Source organism: Melanostigma gelatinosum, assembly GCF_949748355.1.
Source record: "Melanostigma gelatinosum genome assembly, chromosome: 18".
Lineage (NCBI taxonomy): Eukaryota > Metazoa > Chordata > Actinopteri > Perciformes > Zoarcidae > Melanostigma > Melanostigma gelatinosum.
Window position 1 is genome coordinate 18,387,872 of NC_136651.1, and position 21,502 is coordinate 18,409,373.

At 48.5% G+C, this 21,502-nt stretch overlaps 1 protein-coding gene across 2 annotated transcripts; it reads left to right on the plus strand.

The window, feature by feature from the left end:
- The first annotated feature begins 954 nt into the window (after nucleotides 1-954).
- Nucleotides 955-19,683, plus strand: rassf6 (Ras association domain family member 6). 2 transcript variants are annotated; one of them, XM_079290097.1, is made up of 11 exons: nucleotides 955-1,083; nucleotides 8,890-8,957; nucleotides 13,002-13,080; nucleotides 13,356-13,516; nucleotides 14,040-14,134; nucleotides 14,297-14,496; nucleotides 14,791-14,892; nucleotides 18,362-18,413; nucleotides 18,505-18,623; nucleotides 18,738-18,835; nucleotides 19,252-19,683. In XM_079290097.1, the coding sequence occupies exons 2-11, from the start codon at nucleotides 8,899-8,901 to the stop codon at nucleotides 19,325-19,327; spliced, it is 1,041 nt and encodes a 346-aa protein (XP_079146223.1). In that variant the 5' UTR covers nucleotides 955-1,083; nucleotides 8,890-8,898; the 3' UTR covers nucleotides 19,328-19,683. The 2 variants fall into 2 exon arrangements, with proteins under 2 accessions (XP_079146223.1, XP_079146222.1); XM_079290096.1 differs by lacking the exon at nucleotides 955-1,083 and adding an exon at nucleotides 8,390-8,709.
- The last annotated feature ends 1,819 nt before the right edge of the window (nucleotides 19,684-21,502 follow it).

A 21,502-nucleotide genomic window follows, 5' to 3' on the forward strand; every position in this document is an offset into this window, starting at 1 on the left:
TTGGCAGAGGGAAATGCCAGGGGCAGGTGATTGGGAACAGGTGAAGTGAATGAAAACAATCAGGAGACACTCAGACACACAGGAGGGAGCTGGGAGGAGACCATTAAATCATTAGATCATTACAAGTTCAACCCGAAACCCTTTCAGAGGGTTCCACCTAGAACTGTAGAGGGTTATAACTGGAACCATCTATGAAAGGTTTCAACTAGGATCCCCCTATGATAGCATCTACAAAAAAAACCTTGATAGATGTATTGTTTCCACTCAGAACCTTCTTTGAAAGGGTTAGGGTTAGCCTTTCCACCCTCTGAGGCTGCCAACAAGAATCCCAAGTTCTACCCTTTCATATTTCAAGGGTTTCATCTAGAAGCCAGGGGGTTCTACCGAGAACTCTTTTTTGTTTTTTAAGGGTTTCATCTAGAACCCCAATGGCCCGGGATGATGTGGTGCAGCACAACCCACAACAATCTTGGTTAAGAATCCGGTTATGGGTATTTGTGGGCTGGATTGTGGGCATTCCCTCTTAACATCCATGCTTTTGACGGTCCATGAAGAATTATTTCTTCCAAAAACAGTTCGTTGGAAGAAAATAGTTCTTAATGGAACAAGCACTATAGTGTTTATCTGTATTTTTTGCCTTTGTTTATTCTTGTTTTGCATTTAGAGCAATCCAAAACCGGATTCAAATTCCATGTCTGTGTACGCACAATAAGCCAATAAAGCTGATTGTCATTCAGATTTTTGAAGTTGGCGAACAGCAAACCACGGGGTAGCGCTCTCTCTTTCTCTCTCACTCCGTCTCTCTCTGTCTCTCTCTCTCTCTCTCACACACACACACACACTCTCACACACACGAGGCAGGTGAGTCATATTTGGTGTCAGTCAGCCCCTCCCTCTCAACACTGTCTCAACGTGTCCTGCAATAATTAACCAGCTGCTGCAGTGTGCTACACAAGCTCACCTACCACATGCACTGTACTCTGGACCTATGAACACACACACAGACACACACACATATATACACATACAAGATATCAAACATGAAGTGAACCAGCTTAATTTGTTTGGAGATTGAAAGACCAGGTAAGAGCGAATGCATGTTTGATCATTTTCATTTCATGCTTCAGTTTGTTAAAGTGAGCTTCACCGTGGAAGTACAGGAACCAAACAGTGCCACTTTTAGCAAAGAACAACAATCATTTAAACAGTATTTAACTGAACGCACCGTTGGTTTATTGGTTGAATACAACCTATTCTGATAGTAGCATGCTCCTCTTTCACTATCAACTTCCTCAAACAATCATTATTGTCATGATTCAAAATTGCAACTCAGTTTATGGGTCCGCTGTGCTTTAATTTGTTGAAAGATTAAAAATGACAAGTGTAATAGTGAATCAGTGTAACAAATAAAGTGTTATAGTGAATCAGTGTAACAAATAAAGTGTTATAGTGAATCAGTGTAACAAATAAAGTGTTATAGTGAATCAGTGTAACAAATAAAGTGTTATAGTGAATCAGTGTAACAAAATAAAGTGTTACAGTGAATCAGTGTAACAAATAAAGTGTTATAGTGAATCAGTGTAACAAATAAAGTGTTATAGTGAATCAGTGTAACAAATAAAGTGTTATAGTGAATCAGTGTAACAAATAAAGTGTTATAGTGAATCAGTGTAACAAATAAAGTGTTATAGTGAATCAGTGTAACAAATAAAGTGTTATAGTGAATCAGTGTAACAAATAAAGTGTTATAGTGAATCAGTGTAACAAATAAAGTGTTATAGTGAATCAGTGTAACAAAATAAAGTGTTACAGTGAATCAGTGTAACAAAATAAAGTGTTACAGTGAATCAGTGTAACAAATAAAGTGTTATAGTGAATCAGTGTAACAAATAAAGTGTTATAGTGAATCAGTGTAACAAATAAAGTGGTATAGTGAATCAGTGTAACAAATAAAGTGTTATAGTGAATCAGTGTAACAAAATAAAGTGTTATAGTGAATCAGTGTAACAAATAAAGTGTTATAGTGAATCAGTGTAACAAATAAAGTGTTATAGTGAATCAGTGTAACAAATAAAGTGTTATAGTGAATCAGTGTAACAAATAAAGTGTTATAGTGAATCAGTGTAACAAATAAAGTGTTACAGTGAATCAGTGTAACAAATAAAGTGTTACAGTGAATCAGTGTAACAAATAGTGTTACAGTGAATCAGTGTAACAAATAAAGTGTTACAGTGAATCAGTGTAACAAATAAAGTGTTACAGTGAATCAGTGTAACAAATAAAGTGTTACAGTGAATCAGTGTAACAAAATAAAGTGTTATAGTGAATCAGTGTAACAAATAAAGTGTTATAGTGAATCAGTGTAACAAATAAAGTGTTATAGTGAATCAGTGTAACAAATAAAGTGTAATAGTGAATCAGTGTAACAAATAAAGTGTTATAGTGAATCAGTGTAACAAAATAAAGTGTTACAGTGAATCAGTGTAACAAAATAAAGTGTTACAGTGAATCAGTGTAACAAATAAAGTGTTATAGTGAATCAGTGTAACAAATAAAGTGTTATAGTAAATCAGTGTAACAAATAAAGTGTTATAGTGAATCAGTGTAACAAATAAAGTGTTATAGTGAATCTGTCACGGGAGTTCACAGATCGGACCCAAACGCAAGACCACAGGAGACAGAAGTGAATGTTAAACAGGCTTTATTTATAGACAGGTGGGTGCAGGTGTGGAGCCCGTGGTCCGACACCCGAGTGGCAGATCGACAGTGTGATGTCCCGTGGCTCGACACTGGAGAGTTGACAGATCGACGGTGTGAGTCCCGTGGCTCGACACTGGAGGGCTGGTGAGTTGACGGCGTGAAGTCCCGTGGCTCGATACTGGAGTCGACAGAGTGTAATCCGTAGACCACAACGAGAGCAGAGCGGCAGAGCGCATCCACAAAACACAAGAAGGGCAGAGCGGCGAAGTGTAATCCACAGACACAAGGAGGGCAGAGGAGCGGAGTGTAATCCACAGACACAAGGCGGGCAGAGGAACCACGGGGTTTCAGCGGGAGAAGACGGTACGACCTGACACTCCCAGACTGCAGGACCAGAGTTTATATAGTGGCAGGCTACTCATTAAGGGGCCCTGAGTCTGGTGTGTCAGGCTGCAGGAGGTGATCAGCTTGAGTGTCCTCAGCCGTGCACGATTAAGGGTGCGGCCCTGGGAGGTGTCTGAAGGCAGAGGACAAACAGAGCACATGGCACACCACAACAGACAGGGGAATCCTGGATCCTGACAGTACCCCCCCCTTAAGGCACGGATTCCAGACGTAACACAAGACCCAACACAGGGCGGGTGGAGGGGGTCCGGAGGAGGGATGTCCCCACCGCTATAAGGCCGACTAGGGTGGGCGGCGGGGGTCCGGAGGAGGGGTGACAGGATCTGACCCGCCACGGGGCCGCCGAAGAGCGTCGGCCCCCGGTGCTCCGGCGGACGGCCGGGAGGGCAGAAGGGCTCTGGACACGGGTGCTCCGGCGGACGGCCGGGAGGGCAGAAGGGCTCCGGCCACGGGTGCTCCGGCGGACGGCCGGGCGGGCGGAAGGGCTCCGGCCCCGGGTGCTCCGGCGGGCGGCCGGGCGGGCGGAAGGGCTCTGGAGAATAGGATGCTGGTGCCGCAGTGGCAGGTACTGGAGGTCTCTGCTGCTCCGCGACGGCAGCGGGCACTGGAGGCCGCTGCTGCTCAGAGACGGCAGCGGGCACTGGAGGTCGCTGCTGCTCAGAGACGGCAGCGGGCACTGGAGGTCGCTGCCGCTCAGAGACGGCAACTGGAGGTCGTTGCGCCTCTGGGACGGCGGCCGGGTGTGGGAGAGGCTGCGGCACGGAGGCGGCGACAGGAACTGGAGCGGACTGCGGCGCTGAGGCGGCAGGAACTGGAGCGGGCTGCGGCGCTGAGGCGGCAGGAACTGAAGCGGGCTGCGGCGTAGAGGTGGCAGCGGCAGGAACTAGAGCTGGCGCTGCGGCGGCAGGAACTGGAGCGGGCTGCGGCGTAGAGGCGGCAGCAACTGGAGCTGGCGCTGCGGCGGCAGGAACTGGCGTAGAGGCGGCCGCGGCAGGAACTGGAGCTGGCGCTGCGGCGGGAACTGGGACTGCGGCGGCAGGAACTGGAGCTGGCGCTGCGGCGGTAGGAACTGGAGCTGCGGCGGCAGGAACTGGAGCTGCGGCGGCAGGAACTGGAGCTGCGGCGGCAGGAACTGGAGCTGCGGTGGCAGGACCAGCGAGCGGCTCTGGCTCCGCGGCCGCGAGGTCCGGGGATAGCTGCGGCTCCGAGACCACAGCTGGGACTGGAGGTCGCTGCTGCTCCGGGACGGCAGCGGCAGGACCTGGAGGTCGCTGCTGCTCCGAGACGTCAGCGGCGGGACCTGGAGGTTGCTGCTGCTCCGGGATGACAGCGGCGGGAACTGGAAGTCGCTGCTGATCTGGGACGGCAGCGGCGGGAGCTGGAGGTCGCTGCTGCACTGCGACGGCAGCGGCGGGACCGGGAGGTTGCTGCTGCTCCGGGACGGCAGCGGCGGAAACTGGAGGTCGCTGCTGCTCCGGGACGGCAGCGGCGGGACCTGGCGGTTGCTGCTGCTCCGGGACGGTGGCGGCGGGAACTGGAGGTCGCTGCTGCACTGCGACTGCGACGGCCGGGACTGGAGGTCGCTGCTGCTCTGGGATGACAGCGGCGGGAACTGGAGGTTGCTGCTGCTCCGGGATGACAGCGGCGGGAACTGGAGGTCGCTGCTGCTCCGGGACGGCAGCGGCGGGAACTGGCGGTCGCTGCTCTGGGACGGCAGCGGCGGGAACTGGAGGTCGCTGCTGCACTGCGACGGCGGCGGCCGGGACTGGCGCAAGCTGTGCCGCAGAGGCGGTAGGAACCGGAGCTGGCTGTGGTGAAGAGGTGACAGGAACAGGAGCTGGCTGCAATGCAGTCTGACTACGGGGAGCCGGAGTCGACCGGGCCACTGAGTGTTCCGCTACCCTTGCATGGCTCAGTCTCCGGCTGAGAAGGCGCTTGACCAGATACTCAGAGTTCCCCAGAGGGTCAAAAACTCTCATCAGAGCAGTCACAAAGTCCACATACCCCACAGTATTAGGCTGGTCGCTGCTCACTGTGTACATGGCCCAGTCCAAAGCCCTTCCCCGCAGTAAGCAGACCACGTAAGACACCTTGGACCTGTCTGAGGCGAAAGTCAGGGGCTGTCGGTCAAACACCCGTTGGCATAGCAACAGGAAGCCTTGACACCTCCCCAGTGTTCCATCATAGGGACTCGGAGCCTGCACGGGGGATTCCCAGACCGGCGGAGCGAGGACAGGAGAGGGGAGTGCAGGTGATGGGTCCGGTGCTGGAGCCGGCTGAAGCTGGCCTGTCCGAACCAGTCCCTGCAAGATGCGGCCAACCCCAGAGACCTCAGCTTCCATGGATTGCAGGGCTTGACGCATCTCCATGAGCATCTGCTGAGGTGCCTCCAGCTGCGTGCTATATCCGGCCAGCGTAGCTGCTCCTGTGGTTGCTGGGTCCATTATGGTCAGGTCGTTCTGTCACGGGAGTTCACAGATCGGACCCAAACGCAAGACCACAGGAGACAGAAGTGAATGTTAAACAGGCTTTATTTATAGACAGGTGGGTGCAGGTGTGGAGCCCGTGGTCCGACACCCGAGTGGCAGATCGACAGTGTGATGTCCCGTGGCTCGACACTGGAGAGTTGACAGATCGACGGTGTGAGTCCCGTGGCTCGACACTGGAGGGCTGGTGAGTTGACGGCGTGAAGTCCCGTGGCTCGATACTGGAGTCGACAGAGTGTAATCCGTAGACCACAACGAGAGCAGAGCGGCAGAGCGCATCCACAAAACACAAGAAGGGCAGAGCGGCGAAGTGTAATCCACAGACACAAGGAGGGCAGAGGAGCGGAGTGTAATCCACAGACACAAGGCGGGCAGAGGAACCACGGGGTTTCAGCGGGAGAAGACGGTACGACCTGACACTCCCAGACTGCAGGACCAGAGTTTATATAGTGGCAGGCTACTCATTAAGGGGCCCTGAGTCTGGTGTGTCAGGCTGCAGGAGGTGATCAGCTTGAGTGTCCTCAGCCGTGCACGATTAAGGGTGCGGCCCTGGGAGGTGTCTGAAGGCAGAGGACAAACAGAGCACATGGCACACCACAACAGACAGGGGAATCCTGGATCCTGACAGAATCAGTGTAACAAAATAAAGTGTTATAGTGAATCAGTGTAACAAATAAAGTGTTATAGTGAATCAGTGTAACAAATAAAGTGTTATAGTGAATCAGTGTAACAAATAAAGTGTTATAGTGAATCAGTGTAACAAATAAAGTGTTATAGTGAATCAGTGTAACAAATAAAGTGTTACAGTGAATCAGTGTAACAAATAAAGTGTTACAGTGAATCAGTGTAACAAATAAAGTGTTACAGTGAATCAGTGTAACAAATAAAGTGTTATAGTGAATCAGTGTAACAAATAAAGTGTTACAGTGAATCAGTGTAACAAAATAAAGTGTTACAGTGAATCAGTGTAACAAAATAAAGTGTTACAGTGAATCAGTGTAACAAAATAAAGTGTTATAGTGAATCAGTGTAACAAATAAAGTGTTATAGTGAATCAGTGTAACAAATAAAGTGTTATAGCGAATCAGTGTAACAAATAAAGTGTTATAGTGAATCAGTGTAACAAAATAAAGTGTTATAGTGAATCAGTGTAACAAATAAAGTGTTATAGTGAATCAGTGTAACAAATAAAGTGTTATAGCGAATCAGTGTAACAAATAAAGTGTTATAGTGAATCAGTGTAACAAATAAAGTGTTATAGTGAATCAGTGTAACAAATAAAGTGTTATAGCGAATCAGTGTAACAAATAAAGTGTTATAGCGAATCAGTGTAACAAAATAAAGTGTTATAGTGAATCAGTGTAACAAATAAAGTGTTATAGTGAATCAGTGTAACAAATAAAGTGTTATAGCGAATCAGTGTAACAAATAAAGTGTTATAGCGAATCAGTGTAACAAATAAAGTGTTATAGTGAATCAGTGTAACAAATAAAGTGTTATAGTGAATCAGTGTAACAAATAAAGTGTTATAGTGAATCAGTGTAACAAATAAAGTGTTATAGTGAATCAGTGTAACAAATAAAGTGTTATAGTGAATCATTGTAACGAAATAAAGCGAATACAGAAACCAGCGGAGGGACTGGGATCAGTATAATAACATTACGGCAGATTTAGGTCAAACATATACTCGTGAGTGAGACAGAGCAAATGTCACACACTAGAATACGGTACAAAGGGAGAAAGGAGTGCAGTAAGGGAGGATTAGAGGCATAGGCAGGAGGGAGTGGCATACAGGAAGTCAATATCGGGATAAACTCTGTGTCATCACGGTGCACCTTGGCTTTTGTCCTGCTGGATACATTTTTGTTTGTTTTTCTGGCACACAGTTTTACAATAAAATTAAAAATCCCTGATAGTCTTGTTTTGTGAGAGTCTATGGTTTCCAGGCTTCGACCAGTTTTCTTAGTTTTTTCAGCAGCAGCAACAACCGTCTTTTTAGCTCAGTGTAAGTGTTGGATTTATGAACTCTTAACAGACTATTGACTTTGCAGCGTCGACCACTTATCAGTGTTCTCCTTTATTCTTGGCTTTACTTTTGACATACATGTGATTCGCAAAATTCACACACAGTTTGGACGTATTTGCTCCAGAGGGACCTTGAAAAACCTGCGTGTTGAGGCTTGAAAGACACACGATGAAGTGTTCACAACAGTTCAAGTTAGACATGAATCTTTGGTTTTCTTGTACCAACAATGCTGTCCTGTCTGTGTTCACTCTGCAACTAAAAGAAACGTGTTACATGCGTGACACTGTCTCCACCAATCCTTTGTCAAGCCTGCACCTGTTAGTCACTGTATACAACCCGGATTTATAGATCAAGTGAGCAAGTGATGTGCACGGTCTGAAGTACAATTAACGTCAAGATGGCACCGCAGCTGGCAGCCTCGGTACTGCGCTCTCTGCTACTTTTTCTGTTTTTGTTTGTTTGTTAAGACTGATAATGATGTGGATTTTCTTTCATTTTCAAAACATTGCATGGAAGGTTTGTGCGCTGTGCCTTTTTTTTTAATTTGCTGATGTAAATGTGTTCGTCTCTTTGCATGAGAGTGAGCTGTCAGTCAGAATAAACGGGGAGTGCTGTGGCTGCTGGTATGACAACTGCTGAATACCTGAGATATTTCCTCTGCCAGCAAACAGGCCGAGACACACAGAGAGAGAGAGCGAGAGAGAGAGAGAGAGAGAGAGAGAGAGAGTCAAAGAAAAGGACAAATAGGACAGACTGCTGCTTGTCACAGTAGTTCAGAAGAACGAGAAACAGAAGAGAGGTTTACAAAAAAAAGAGACGCCACGTGGATACTGACTGAAGAATAAATGGTTTCCTCTACACTGTCATCACTGGTTACTGGGTGGAGCACTGTTATTAAATCTCTCGGAGACAGAAAAGAAAAAAAAGAAAGTAAAGGGTAAAGGCACGGCGAGAGAGAGAGAGAGAGAAAGAGAGCGTGGTAAATATAACACAAAAACTTCAGAGAGAGAGATATTTAAAGCCCAGAGAGAAGAAAGACAGGGACAAAGAAGCAGAAGTAAGAAGAGAGCTCTGGATTGTCATGCCAGAGAGGTAAGACTCTTATCCTTTAAATTCCTTGTGCGTTTCCTTGCTCCCTGATGTCATGTGCAATGCCGCTCAGGTGGAAGCACCGTTCAACAAGTGGGCAGCCTCTAGTGTTTGTCGAGCTCCAGATTTACACGTTTAAAGATTGAAGTTAACGTGTCCATTTGTTTATTTCCCTCTCTACAGTGACCAGAGATGAACGAAGCAGCTCTTCTCCCAGTGGTCCAGGCGGGGGACGGGAGGACACTGACCAGGTGGGACGCTTTGAGTTTTGCTCAAAAGTACCTAAAGTATATGTTTATACAAGTAGAACAAAATTATACTCATGGTTTAGTCAGAAGTAGAATCCATGTATGTGAACATACATACAAGGAACATAGTTCAGTTTTTTTTGTTGCTATGCAGTGTACACATGCAGATACATGCGGCTAAACACAATGACAACCAAGCTGAAGGTAAACACGAACAAGCATTTGACTGCTGTAAACATTTGACTGCTGTGCCGAGTTGGGACTGTGCCGAGTTGGGAGTTGGACTCAAGTCGCACTTCAGTCACACACACACAGGACTTGAGACTTGCATACGATGACTTGTGAGCATCTCTGAGTTCGAGAGGCTAGAGGGACGTGTTAAATCACAGGAGATTATAAACTGTCATTCGTTGACGAGCCAGTGTAATTGTACAACGCGGTTGTACTCCAACTGTTGTTATTACATGCATATAAATGTGAGCAATATTTCCCTGTTACCCTGAGTAATGTTAATATATTCATTTTTACTTGCAAAATACAGATACAGCGTTGTCATATTTAGGTTTGACAGTGACGATATTTACATGTCAAACTGTGACATATATCATTTCCATGTTCAGTGGATGTCGGTGTTATTTACACGTCGAGTGGATGCTGCTGTCACGGGAGTTCACAGATAGGACCCAAACGCAAGACCACAGGAGACAGAAGTGAATGTTAAACAGGTTTTATTTATAGACAGGTCGGTGCAGGTGTGGAGCCCGTGGTCCGACACCCGAGTGGCAGATCGACAGTGTGATGTCCCGTGGCTCGACACTGGAGAGTTGACAGATCGATGGTGTGAGTCCCGTGGCTCGACACTGGAGGGCTGGTGAGTTGACGGCGTGAAGTCCCGTGGCTCGATACTGGAGTCGACAGAGTGTAATCCGTAGACCACAACGAGAGCAGAGCGGCGGAGCGCATCCACAAACACAAGGAGGGCAGAGCCGTGGAGTGTAATCCACAGGGTTTCAGCGGGTTGAAGACGGTACGACCTGACACTCCCAGACTGCAGGACCAGAGTTTATATAGTGGCAGGCTACTCATTAAGGGGCCCTGAGTCTGGTGTGTCAGGCTGCAGGAGGTGATCAGCTTGAGTGTCCTCAGCCGTGCACGATTAAGGGTGCGGCCCTGGGAGGTGTCTGAAGGCAGAGGACAAACAGAGCACATGGCACACCACAACAGACAGGGGAATCCTGGATCCTGACAGTACCCCCCCCTTAAGGCACGGATTCCAGACGTAACACAAGACCCAACACAGGGCGGGTGGAGGGGGTCCGGAGGAGGGATGTCCCCACAGCTATAAGGCCGACTAGGGTGGGCGGCGGGGGTCCGGAGGAGGGGTGACAGGATCTGACCCGCCACGGGGCCGCCGAAGAGCGTCGGCCCCCGGTGCTCCGGCGGACGGCCGGGAGGGCAGAAGGGCTCCGGACACGGGTGCTCCGGCGGACGGCCGGGAGGGCAGAAGGGCTCCGGCCACGGGTGCTCCGGCGGACGGCCGGGCGGGCGGAAGGGCTCCGGCCCCGGGTGCTCCGGCGGACGGCCGGGCGGGCGGAAGGGCTCTGGAGAATAGGATGCTGGTGCCGCAGTGGCAGGTACTGGAGGCCTCCGCTGCTCCGCGACGGCAGCGGGCACTGGAGGTCGCTGCTGCTCAGAGACGGCAGCGGGCACTGGAGGTCGCTGCCGCTCAGAGACGGCAGCGGGCACTGGAGGTTGCTGCCGCTCAGGGACGGCAACTGGAGGTCGTTGCGCCTCTGGGACGGCGGCCGGGTCTGGGAGAGGCTGCGGCACGGAGGCGGCGACAGGAACTGGAGCGGACTGCGGCGCTGAGGCGGCAGGAACTGGAGCGGGCTGCGGCGTAGAGGCGGCCGCGGCAGGAACTGGCGTAGAGGTGGCAGCGGCAGGAACTGGAGCTGGCGCTGCGGCGGCAGGAACTGGAGCGGGCTGCGGCGTAGAGGCGGCAGCAACTGGAGCTGGCGCTGCGGCGGCAGGAACTGGAGCTGGCCCTGCGGCGGCAGGAACTGGAGCTGCGGCGGCAGGAACTGGAGCTGCGGCGGCAGGAACTGGAGCTGCGGCGGCAGGAACTGGAGCTGCGGCGGCAGGAACTGGAGCTGCGGCGGCAGGAACTGGAGCTGCAGAGAGCGGCTCTGGCTCCGCGGCCGCGAGGTCCGGGGATAGCTGCGGCTCCGAGACCACAGCTGGGACTGGAGGTCGCTGCTGCTCCGGGACGGCAGCGGCAGGACCTGGAGGTCGCTGCTGCTCCGGGACGGCAGCGGCGGGACCTGGAGGTCGCTGCTGCTCCGGGACGACAGCGGCGGGAACTGGAGGTTGCTGCTGCTCCGGGATGACAGCGGCGGGAACTGGAGGTCGCTGCTGCTCCGGGATGACAGCGGCGGGAACTGGAGGTCGCTGCTGCTCCGGGACGGCAGCGGCGGGAACTGGCGGTCGCTGCTCTGGGACGGCAGCGGCGGGAGCTGGAGGTCGCTGCTGATCTGGGACGACAGCGGCGGGAACTGGAGGTCGCTGCTGCTCTGGGACGGCAGCCGCGGGAGCTGGAGGTCGCTGCTGCACTGCGACGGCAGCGGCGGCAGGAACTGGAGGTCGCCCCGGTATGGAGACAGCGGCGGCCGGGACTGGCGAAAGCTGTGCCGCAGAGGCGGTAGGAACCGGAGCTAGCTGCGGCGAAGAGGTGACAGGAACAGGAGCCGGCTGCAATGCAGTCTGACTACGGGGAGCCGGAGTCGACCGGGCCACTGAGTGTTCCGCTACCCTTGCATGGCTCAGTCTCTGGCTGAGAAGGCGCTTGACCATATACTCCGAGTTCCCCAGAGGGTCAAAAACTCTCATCAGAGCAGTCACAAAGTCCACATACCCCACAGTATTAGGCTGGTCGCTGCTCACCGTGTACATGGCCCAGTCCAAAGCCCTTCCCCGCAGTAAGCAGACCACGTAAGACACCTTGGACCTGTCTGAGGCGAAAGTCAGGGGCTGTCGGTCAAACACCCGTTGGCATAGCAACAGGAAGCCTTGACACCTCCCCAGTGTTCCATCATAGGGACTCGGAGCCGGCACGGGGGATTCCCAGACCGGCGGAGCGAGGACAGGCGGGAATAGTGCGGGTGCTGGAACTGGTGGAGACTTGACTGTCCGGGCTAGTTCCTGCCCGCACCAGCCAACCCGAGAAACCTCCGCAGCGAAACGTCTCATCTTCGCCAGGGAACGTCTCGTCTCCTCCAGCAGCCTGGTAGTGCTGTACAGCGCAGCTGCTCCTGTGGTTGCTGGGTCCCCCTCAGAAACCTCAGCTTCCATGGATTGCAGGGCTTGACGCATCTCCATGAGCCTCTGCTGGTGTGCCTCCAGCTGCGTGCCATATCCGGCCAGCGTAGCTGCTCCTGTGGTTGCTGGGTCCATTATGGTCAGGTCGTTCTGTCACGGGAGTTCACAGATAGGACCCAAACGCAAGACCACAGGAGACAGAAGTGAATGTTAAACAGGTTTTATTTATAGACAGGTGGGTGCAGGTGTGGAGCCCGTGGTCCGACACCCGAGTGGCAGATCGACAGTGTGATGTCCCGTGGCTCGACACTGGAGAGTTGACAGATCGATGGTGTGAGTCCCGTGGCTCGATACTGGAGTCGACAGAGTGTAATCCGTAGACCACAACGAGAGCAGAGCGGCGGAGCGCATCCACAAACACAAGGAGGGCAGAGCCGTGGAGTGTAATCCACAGGGTTTCAGCGGGTTGAAGACGGTACGACCTGACACTCCCAGACTGCAGGACCAGAGTTTATATAGTGGCAGGCTACTCATTAAGGGGCCCTGAGTCTGGTGTGTCAGGCTGCAGGAGGTGATCAGCTTGAGTGTCCTCAGCCGTGCACGATTAAGGGTGCGGCCCTGGGAGGTGTCTGAAGGCAGAGGACAAACAGAGCACATGGCACACCACAACACACCACAACAGACAGGGGAATCCTGGATCCTGACAGCTGCTGTGTGTTGTGTTCATTTCAGAGCAGAGTTTCTCTCCCTGCTGAACACCTACAACTGCTTCCTGAAGGACCACACTCAACTGCACCTCAGCTACTCTCAGGTGTGTTATAATTATGATTCAAACATTATATGCCGTTACACACAATTCATATTTCCTCCCGGGAAGCCTTTTTATTGCCTCTGGACGTTTGTAAGAACTTTGCGGCGAGTCACAGCTGTGGATGTTGACCATGAGACAAAGTCCACACACATATCATTTCTCTAAATTGATGAGCTATTAAATCGCTGCTTTTAAAAATTTGGGTCATAGCGCGGTGTGTTATTCAAATTGATGACTGTAACTACACACCATGCAGGTGTCTGTCTCTGTAACAGGGCGGCGATGGAGAGGTGGTGGTGGAGGGCTTCCTGAATATCTCCTGGGGAGTGCGCAGACCCATCAGGCTGAAAATACAGGACGACAAACAGATGCCCCCCTTCGCTCCTCTGACCTCACCCGACCCCACCAGTCCAATCAGCCCCATCGGGGACAAGAGGTACGATCGGCAATAGCAAAAGAGAATTACTCGTCATTCTGCTACCGAACTCTGTTTTTGCTGCATGGAATCATCTCAACGTGACGCCCGAAAAATCCACGATGAGAAGGATTGGTATAGTTTAGTTTGAAAAGAGAGCAGGTTTGATTTTTCTTTAGCTTTTTAGTCATCTTTACATGACGATGTAATAATTGGCTCTGAGATAGATAATTCTAACAAAGGCACTTTTGTACAGAGGCGGTCATAAATACGCGATGGATTTTTGTATTTGCCAACTTCACAAGCGATTATCATGCTGATGAACAGCCTTTAATCAAGTTACTGCAGCTGTTCTTCAAGACTGTTCTCAGGGCATGACACATTTTGCAATGCATTTGTCCTTCGTGCAACGCACAATAACGTGAGCTTTTAAACAGATCAGCAGTCGTGTGAAAATGCTTCACGCTAAGATTAAAGGATGTAAAACGTCATCGGTGTTTCTATGCATGTCAAAAAGCTTCAGTCACTCTGTGTCTCTCTGTAGAGGCATGTCACGGTGGGGAGAGTACAATGACCTCCACCAGATAGACGAGATGGCGGAGACACCCCAGGACACAGTGGTCACCAAACCTTTACCAGGTTGCTTTCATCTTCCCTCCCATATCCCATAATGCAATTCTCAACAATGTTATCTCAACGGAGCAGCAGTGGAAGCTGTTCTTGTTGTGGTACGACAGTGTTATTCACAACAAATGTTGAATATGAGACATTTTATCCGCGCGTCTGTGTGCTCTCCGAAAGGCCGGGCCGTTTATGAGTCGACCACCCTGCGTCCTGCGCGCCGGAAGAACTCCGAGCTGGAGGCGGAGTCCAACCTGTTTCGCTGCATGAGCGACGCCTCATTGGTCAAGAGGAGGAGGGGGAGGGGGAAGTCGGCAGCGCAGAGAGAGAAGGAAAGACAACATCGCTTTTCTATCAACGGACACTTCTACAACTATAAGGTAGGTGTCTATGGAACGCCATTTCAGTCAACTTCAAATAAATAAATAAATAAAGCAGCGTAGTGGTCCCCTAGCGGGGAGTGAGGCGGAGGGACCTACTATATATTGAACTATATTCATGTATTTATTTATTTAAAACGGACTTAAATGACATTCCATAGGCCCAGCATGACATTTTCTCAGTTTTCATCATTGAGCTCAACCCTCCCGTCTCTTTCCATGCAGCACATCTGTCTCTCTTTTTACCTCGCTCACATCTGCCCTGTAGCTCACCGTCTCCCTTGTGTCCCACAGACGTCGATCTTCACACCATCCTTCGGCACTCCGACTAAAGTTCGTATCTCCAGCAGGATGACCACAAACCAGGTCATCGAACAGCTGCTGAACAAGTTCAAGGTGAGCTTTAGTGCACGTTCCTCAAACTGCACGTGAAGTCAGAGTGATTTTAAGGTATGTATGAAGCATTTCACATGTAGTTCAAACTGACTCAAATGGACTCTCATTAGTGGGATCCAACCTTGTTTGTAATATATTATATTGATTAGACTGTTGATGAAATTAAAAATAACTGTGCATTAATAATTTGGGGGGAAAAGGCCTTGCGGTTGTGTAACCAGTCATCTTGCAGTCCAAAATGTCATCACTTCATCATTTTATCCTGTTAGACATTTGTGTGATATTGTCATGATGAGCATTTTTAATTCTTGAGTTAAGGTCACAGTGACCTTGACCTTTGACCTCCAAGTTCTATTCGGTACATCTTTGAGACCAGCTGGACGTTTGAGCCAAATTTGAAGAATTTGGCTCAAAGCGCTCCTGGGATATCGCGTTGAATGCAAGAATGGGATGGATGTGATGTCCCAGTGAACCTGAACCTTTAACTCCAAAATGTAATCGGTTCGCTCCTGAGTCAAACTGGACATTTGGAACAAATTTTAAAAAAAAGTTCCTCCAGGCGTCCCTGGAATTGACCGGACGGACAGACGGAAACACAAAAGGACAGAACTGTTGGGAACGTAAAGGAGCGTGTTTGGGTTATCAGCATCTAAGAAACTAAATTCTTGACATCAATATAATTATTGATGTAAGTAACAATTATTAATGATTATTAATAATAACGGGGCACCACCCTGCGAACAGGGACCAATAACCAAAATTAGTGTTCACTCACAATGTCAGTAGTCTGAGTACTATTACACATTCAGAGCGAAAGTGAAGGTTTAAGTTCGAGCACAGACCACATATACAGCTATTATCACAATACATGCACAAAGTAATCACAGACAGCTGCTCTTTAAAATATAACAGAGTTTATTAAGTTCTAATACTAATGATCTCGTCAACTAATATCTAAACTGACAACTATACATTCATGAGCACGCTATCTAAAATCAACAGACTATTGAAAAGAGGGGGGGAGTGTGTGTGTGTGTGTGTGTGTGTGTGTGTGTGTGTGTGTGTGTGCGTGTGTATGTGTGAGCAAAAGGGGGGGGGGGAGCGAGGGAACAGCTCAGTGACGTGTGACGTAGCTGGGACGTGGTGACATCTCTCATGCGTGAGACCCAAAATGGCGGAGAGCCAACGGGAGACCCGGTGTCTACATGTGTCGGTAGCTGTTCAGCACGTAGCTAGATTAGCTCAAAGCTATATGTGTGTGTGTGTGTTAGTAAAAGGGAAAGGAACAAACAAAATGAAATAAAACAAGCGATTATGATCCTCTGCGCCGCGCGGGAGTACGGAAGATTGTTCTCTCAGCCAGGGGAGAGAACAGCGACTCTTTGTCTCAGTCGGCGGTTCTGACCTCCTGAACTGATGAGAAGCAGCTTCGACCTCACTAGGCTGCTCGCTCAACACAGATCACAGTAGCATGGAATACACGCTACTTCTACACAACCCCTACGATCTCGGCGATTATTAAGCATACACCACGTTATAAAAATGAACAGTACTTTAAGCACGTAAACAAGATAAAATAAACACAAATTAAACTCTCTCTAACTCTGCCCAGACTCTATTTTGCCTTATGGTACAATGCAATCGTGGTGAGTGAGGAGAGTCTTGTGGGCTTCCGTGGGCTCGGGCAGCACGGCTGCGGGCCGCGGGAGGTATGCTCTCGGTGAGAGAGGATCGCTGTCGTCTGGATAAGGGAGTTTCGCGTCCTTATGGCCGGAGCACACGAGGCGTTTGGTGGAGAGTGAAGAGTGGAAATTCTCGGTCTCTCGTTCTGAAGAAGTCTGCTTCTTCACTTCTGCAGGATTAAACGGGTTCGCTTCGTGGATACGAACAAAGATAAAATGTGCAGGGCCGAGATCCTTCTTGTGGCACTGGCACCTCTGCGTCACTCAGCGGCAGTCTGTGTCAGTTCAGCGGAAAGAGGAATATAGAGATGTTTGGTTCATTCTTTTCAAACACTTAGCCTAATTTACCTAAGTCATTGATTTAATTGTCACACTTAAATCCTGAAATCCTGAAATCCTGTCTCTGCGTCTGGTTCTATTCCTCGTGTGTTCCCACCCGTGACAACTGCAGCTTTATTGATTCAGCAAACACTTGTGCTTTCAACCCTGCGTCACCCTGCGTCACCCTGCGTCACTCTCTGGCAGCTTGTGTCACTCTGCGTCACTCTGCGTCACCCTGCGTCACTCTCTGGCAGCTTGTGTCACCTACTGACATACATATACATATAAGCAGAGGAAGAGTGGAGATATTTTCAAACATGTATTTTTGGATTGGACATTTTATGGGTTTTAATTTAAATTTTATTTTCTTATATATATATATACTTTTAAATGATAATAAAACGGATGATTTATTTTCATTATTTTAGCCGATTGTTGTAAATGACTATAAAAGTAATAATTTGGAAAGAGTGTATTATGTTCCATTTTGTTGCAAAACCAGCAAAATCATACTTAAATAAAATGAATGAGAAACAAAAAAGTACAACGTACTTACTCTAAGGATGCATACAGAAAACAGGGGGCTCCGGTGACTCAACTAAAATCATAAAACTGATTTATGGAAGCTGATCTGTCGTAACAACAACGGGTGTTGTCAGGAAATGTCTCAGGAAATGTGGCTCCGCCCCCTCAGCTCCGCAGCTTCTTGACGGTTGCCGAACTATGCTCGCCTGCCACAGCTGACTCTTTCCGCTGAACTGACACAGACTGACGCTGAGTGACGCTGAGTGACGCTGAGTGACACAGACTGACGCTGAGTGACACAGACTGACGCTGAGTGACACAGACTGACGCTGAGTGAGGCAGAGGTGCCAGTGCCACAAGAAGGATCTCGCTGTCTCTCGATAAAATAGACAGTTTGGTGAATTCGGCCAGCGAATATAACTGTGAAACCTAGGATTTTGGTTAAAAGGAGGAACAACGTTGCTGCGTGCCTCCTGCTACCCCGTAGGGATCGGTGGAAAAAGCATTGAGTTGGGGGGCAGGGAGTTTTGTAGAACGGTTGCTGAACCACAGGGGTCCTGGGGTGTCTTGGCTCTCGGCCAATGAGATTGCAGCGGTGCATTCAGGTGACTTCAGGAACCCATATATTTTTTTGGGGGGGGGGGAATTCACACCCTAATGTGAAATTCCTTCAGAGGAGGTTTGCTCTCATCAAACCACAATCAGGATGAAACCTTTGCTTGCAAAAGGGAAGGCCTGACTCTCTTTGTCCCACAGCACATGTTGAAGCCATATAGTCAGACCCCAACAGAACATAGGCACAAAGGCATAACAACATTATTATGTTATAAATCACCAAAACAACACAGAAATACAGGTTGTGAATTAATGTGATCAATTAGATAAAAATAATATCATCATAAAACAACTTTAAACACTTGTCTTGTATTTTCCTCCTACAGATAGAGAACGATCCCCAGGACTTCGCTCTGTACTGTGTTCACCAGAGCGGAGGTACGTTTCTTTTGTCACACGCTAAATGAAAAACTGTTCTCGGACAACGATCACTTTGCCGATGTTGCGTGTCCGTCCGTGTGTTCTCCAGAAAAGAGGAAGCTCAGTGACGGAGACCAGCCCCTGTGGGAGCGCATACTTCAAGGACCCTCCGACGACATCATGAAGATGTTTTTGATCGACATGGACGAAGAGGAAGTCAGCAACGACGTGAGTGTCCTAGCCCCGCCTCCGGAGGGGCTAACGTACAGAGACCACACCAAATCGTTAATGTGAAGTGTATTGGCATGAACAGCCTCTCTCTGCTCTCTCCTCCCCTCTCAGGTAGCCCAGTATCTGAACTTGGAGCTTCCTATCCTGGAGCAGGTTCTTCTGAAACTCAGAGAGGAGGAGAACAGAGTGATACAGAGAGTCATCAGCAAGTCAGTATATAAGCCTTTGCACTTAAAGACTTCCTTTATTGATGACATTAGCTTTCGAAAGAACTGATTGTGAGAGAATGGACATCTACAGAGTCCTAAGGAAACGTTACAGTGCTTTAAATTAAAGACAGTGAAGTCTGGCTTGGGGCATCACACTCACGATATGAAACAACATCAAATCACTCACCTCTCTACACTACTCCATTTGCATGTCATAGATGCACAGAGACAATGTTCATTTGAAAGAGTTAAGAAGACAAAATCCTTGTAGTAACACTTCTATGGCAGGCGATGGCGCCATTATGTTACAGTAAATTACCTTTCATCGATTTGCAGCTCACTGTTTGTGTACATGTATGTTGTGTGTCTGTGTGTGTGTGTGTGTGTCTGTGTGTGTGTGTGTGTGTGTGCGTCAGGTACCGCCAGCAGCATAGACTCCTAACCCACACGCTGACCTGTAAGATGTTCCCTCACATTGAGACCAGTGTCTGAAGACTGCCGATCTGAATCACAGACACTAAACCCGTCATTCATCAACACCACTTCAAGGACCAAAGAGTAGCTGTCCAACGTCCGACTTCTTTAACTTTGTAAACGAGTTCAGACAAGGTTTGGGTGTGAAACACAAAGGTGACGGCTTTGGAAAACCGCACCTACCTGACACACTGACAAGCTACACGGCTCTGTTTCAAGTCTTACAAACTGGGTCACTTACGTTTATTTTTTTCCCTTCATTTTTAAAAAAATCTCTAAATTAAGTAGAAGATATTCATGTTAGATGCTGTTGTAAATACCTGTAACTCCAGTGTTGTGTGTTTTGATAAATAAAGGTTCTGGGACCAGCATGACCTCGTGTTCTGCTTTCTGTCTTTGGTGTATTGATATTTCAGAAGTTAGTTATAACCAGCAAATTAATCTATACAGACATACATAACTGTGTGAATTGATATACAGTTTGAAACAATGACTGCCAACATGTGTACTCATTTCTTTAGGTTCTGTGGTGCCAAGACTTGGAATCAGTGCATTGTCACAGTTTTGGTCACATAAAAAGGTCTTATTCAGCTTATTCGGCTGTACTTAATTACACATTCTTTTAGTTGCATAAAACCAGGATGGCGTCTGTAAAAAACCAAGACGGCGACGGCCCGAAAACCAGGATGACGAAGGCCAACATGCCGAGCTCATTTTACCCGGTTTGTCCCTGCGATAGCCATGGAGTCCAAACATATCCTGCCAGAGCCTCACCGAGGGGCCAGAGATCTCCTAACTCACTCCGCAGCCAACCGTTGATACCAAATACATCAGGCTGAAGGATTCACAAGACATCTACACTATTTCCATTTGACCAAATGGAGCAACCATACAGGCAAGAGTTGTGTGTGTGTGTGTGTGTGTGTGTGTGTGTGTGTGTGTGTGTGTGTGTGTGTGTGTGTGTGTGTGTGTGTGTGTGTGTGTGTGTGTGTGTGTGTGTGAAACAGGAAACTCCTTACAAGTGGAAAACACATGTCATTCTAACAGTTAAATAGTGGTTTGGTGTTGAGTGAGCAGTGGTGCCTGGGCTGTTTAGTGGCAAAGACTTTCTAAACCCTTGCCAGCCCACCAGACAGCCTGCTATTACCCAGCGCTGAGTCTAATTTTCCTCTGGCATGACGAATGGCCCAACGAGAATCAATGCCAACCGGTTGTTCTATTAAAAGGAAAGAGTTTCCATGTGATGTTCGCCAAGGAGCCCCAACTATGGTTCCCTTTTGAGAAATGGAGAGCGTGTGGCAGGGCTTCACTGTGTGGTTGTTGTGGAGGAGATCCACAGATGTCGGTTGGGCGAGCCCCGTCTCCAAAGACGGTTTGGTCTCTAAGCTGGTCCATTCATTTTCACTTTTTCTGAAGTACTAGATAACAGCATGACATTTCTCTGTGTCAACAGGGCTTTGACGAAGGAGATTGTTTTTCTGACATGAAATTTACGATGAAAAATAATCTCTTGCTCAGTGAGACTAATTAACTTGTTAAGATGTGCAGTTTGTGCAATTAATGTTCTCATGTGATTTATGATTTGGAGAGAGTTTTTCAAACTTACGCTTAGTTCAGCAAAACTGTGAAAAGCTCACGTTTCCATTCATAGAAATGTGAAACCTTTGGATGTAGATGAGTACGTTGTGTAGCTAGAATTTATCTTTGTGTCCACAGTGGACAGATAAGGTCTTTTGTCACTGTGTCAACACGTCAGACAAATGACTTGTCGGGGATTCTTTACCAGGGTCCTCCTTCAGTAAAGAGGAGCGGCTTGTTCTTGTATCTAATACATCATGAGTTATTTTTGATTAAGAAGTCGGTCATATATAGCATATATGTATCAGTATATACATGTACATTCATACATACATTTCACATATGGATTTTTGTATCTTACGTTTGCAAGCCTCGTCTGGCTGCCACCTGAAACAGTTCAGCGAGTTTCCCCTTGGAGCTCAACCATGACTTGACTTGACTTTTAAAAGTGAGCAAAAAGAAATTAGTTATGAGTTATAGCACCTTGATGAGTTATAGATTGCTCCAAGCTTCCAGAGTCGTGAGCTCAATGAAAACAATGACCTCAACTCATTCTCACCTATTTTAAGAGGCACAATTCCTAAATGGCCATTTAAGGCTTCATAAGCCCATGGA